The sequence below is a fragment of the Populus trichocarpa genome, chromosome 3, assembly GCF_000002775.5.
Source record: "Populus trichocarpa isolate Nisqually-1 chromosome 3, P.trichocarpa_v4.1, whole genome shotgun sequence".
NCBI classification, from domain to species: domain Eukaryota; kingdom Viridiplantae; phylum Streptophyta; class Magnoliopsida; order Malpighiales; family Salicaceae; genus Populus; species Populus trichocarpa.
In genome coordinates this window covers 2,039,118-2,041,726 of record NC_037287.2, presented here as the reverse complement: position 1 = coordinate 2,041,726, position 2,609 = coordinate 2,039,118, and the positions used below count along the sequence as shown (strand labels likewise).

General features: G+C 38.3%; 1 protein-coding gene across 1 annotated transcript; it reads right to left on the bottom strand.

Annotated features, from left to right (window-relative positions):
• Positions 1 to 1,112: 1,112 nt before the first annotated feature.
• On the bottom strand, positions 1,113 to 2,309 carry LOC7480774 (uncharacterized). Its single transcript, XM_002303122.4, has one exon. The coding sequence runs from the start codon at positions 2,196 to 2,198 to the stop codon at positions 1,344 to 1,346; it is 855 nt and encodes a 284-aa protein (XP_002303158.3). The 5' UTR covers positions 2,199 to 2,309; the 3' UTR covers positions 1,113 to 1,343.
• Between the last annotated feature and the right edge of the window lie 300 nt (positions 2,310 to 2,609).

The following is a 2,609-nucleotide window of genomic DNA, read 5'->3' as shown; positions in this document are numbered from 1 at the left end:
AAAGAGAACTTCTATGTTGCTAAGTCCATGATGAAACCCCTCAGTCTAGGATACCAGAAAATTGACATGTGTCCAAACTTCTACATGTTGTTCTACCTTGAAAATGCTAAGCTAACCGAGTGCAGGACATGTGAGCATTCCCGTTATAAACCTATAACTGGCAGGGGAAAGACTCTTGTAGCACATAAAAAACTTAGATACTTCCCAATCACACCTAGACTGTTGAGCACATGACATGGCACCAATCATATGATGTGATTGATGGAGTGATGGTACACCCTTCTGACGGTGAAGCATGGAAACACTTTAACAGTGTGCATCCTCACTTTTCAGTTGAATTAAGGAACGTTTGTCTTGGGCTATGTACAAACGGATTCAATCCATTCGGGTCATTTCTTGCTTCTTATTCTTGTTGTCCAATTATACTAACGGTTTACAACTTGCCACCTGGAATGTGCATGGAAACACTTTAACAGTGTGCATCCTCACTTTTCAGTTGAATTAAGGAACGTTTGTCTTGGGCTATGTACAAACGGATTCAATCCATTCGAGTCATTTCTTGCTCCTTATTCTTGTTGTCCAATTATACTAACGGTTTACAACTTGCCACCTGGAATGTGTATGAGGCCGGAGTTTATATTTTTATCTACAGTCATACCTGGTCCTAGTAGTCCAGACAGAAATATAAATGTTTGTCTTCGACCATTAATTGATGAGTTGATGCATGGAAAACAATAAGGCATTCACGTTAACAAACGGGGATAGAGCGTCTTTTTTTTTTACTATCACCGGCGTTTCTTGCCAACGGATCACAGGTACAAAGGGAACATAAAGAATTATTTTATTTTGACAGAGTTGAAAAGGATGTTGCACCCCGTGTATTTTCGGTGAAGAATTGTATATGTTTTCCCGATAAACATGTCTCAAATATATCAAAATTGATTAATTTAAAAAATTACAAATTATATCGAATGAAAAGCAGTATTTCATTCCATATGTGTGTGCGCGAAATTTAGCATTAAAAAGGAATCATATGCAAACAGTACAACTGTTAACTATGCCTAGATGTGTGTGAGATGTCATAAAATAGAATTAATGTGTTGAACAGTAAGTAAGTAACACCTTTTTCTTATTGAATTATGAATTGCATTAACCATAGAATTATAAATCCAACATACAGAATGATGTCCAAGGATCCTGTGCCACCCACATCTCACACACTTGTATCACTAGATGATAACTTGCGCTGAGTTAATTAACATGAACGACAAATTATGGAAATAAAAAGGCCCTGCAGGTCAATCAAATCATGAAAACTGACAAATTAATGGATGACCATTAATTTATATATTCTTCTTTGCCTCGTTTTTGTTGGAGTAATTCTTTGAATGGAAATCAAGGAACAAAACCAAAAGAGAAGTGATGAAAACAGAATCAAAGCACCAACCCCAGATGCCAGAGCAGCCCAACCCTGTGAAATGGTAGTAAAAAATCCAGGCCATGATCCCAAAGCTTGAAAAGAACTGCACAATCTGGCAATCTGTGACAAACTTTTTCCACTTGGGACGTATCCCTAATGAACACAGGAAGTAGTAGAAATACATTATCACGTGCACCGAAGAGTTTATGACAATCACCCCAGGAAACAAAGACTGTGAAGTGTGTAAAGATATGTAACACATGACCACAACGGTTGCATGGTGATACACGTGGAGAAAAGTCAGCCTTCTGATGGAGTTGCTCAAGATGATCAAGAGGGTGTCCATGAATTCAAAAATCTTTGAGAGATAGAAAATATGCGACCAGAAGAAGAGAGGCCCTCTTGGTGGGGTGTTTATAGGGTAACAAACGATGCAGTCCACATTAGGTGAGTGGAAAATAATGGAGAGGGTGCAACCGATGGCCATGGTGAAGGAGACAGTGAGGAGGATAATGTTATGAATGGCTGTGAGAAACCTGAGGATGCGAGGCCCAACTGAGGGGAGAGTGACATGTGAAAGGATGAAAGTAAGGGAGAGATAGGAGAGGACAGTGAGGGTGAGGAAGAGTGGAGAGGCTCCTAGTGTCTGGCCTTGGTTCCATGAAAAGTTGAGGATATGAGGGTTGTTCACAAGCCAGTATTGGAGGGTCGAGAAAACTGGCTTCTTGGCTAGATGGTTCATAACACAGTGTTTAACTGTTTGGAAAAGGAATTCCATGGCAGTAGTGGCTTGCTAATGTAGAGATGGAAACGGGGGAGTGGGGAGAGAGAAGGGTGGAGATGAGGGTTTTGGAGGGCTGCAGTTCTTGCGAAATGCAAGACTAAGCAAATGTCCGCAAGGAATATTTAAAGGTCTGCTGCACTATCTACCTATTTATGTTATTTTCACTATTCTAACCATTACCTGCTAAATGTGTCCCACAGTATAAACAATGAAGGAACTGTACTATTTTTTTTATTTTATCTTTTAATATTATAAATTAATATCCTAATATTTTATTGATATTTAATTTTATAAATACTTATTTTTCTTATTATAACATTTATTATAACAGTAAATAAAAAATAGTTTAAAAAAATAATTAAACTCAATGAAGTCCATGATCTGGATTGTGGATTTTGTGGGAGG

What these genes read in the sequence shown, in the direction of transcription:
- LOC7480774 (XM_002303122.4), bottom strand. Translation starts at nt 2,198, where the DNA reads ATGGAATTCCTTTTCCAAACAGTTAAACACTGTGTTATGAACCATCTA.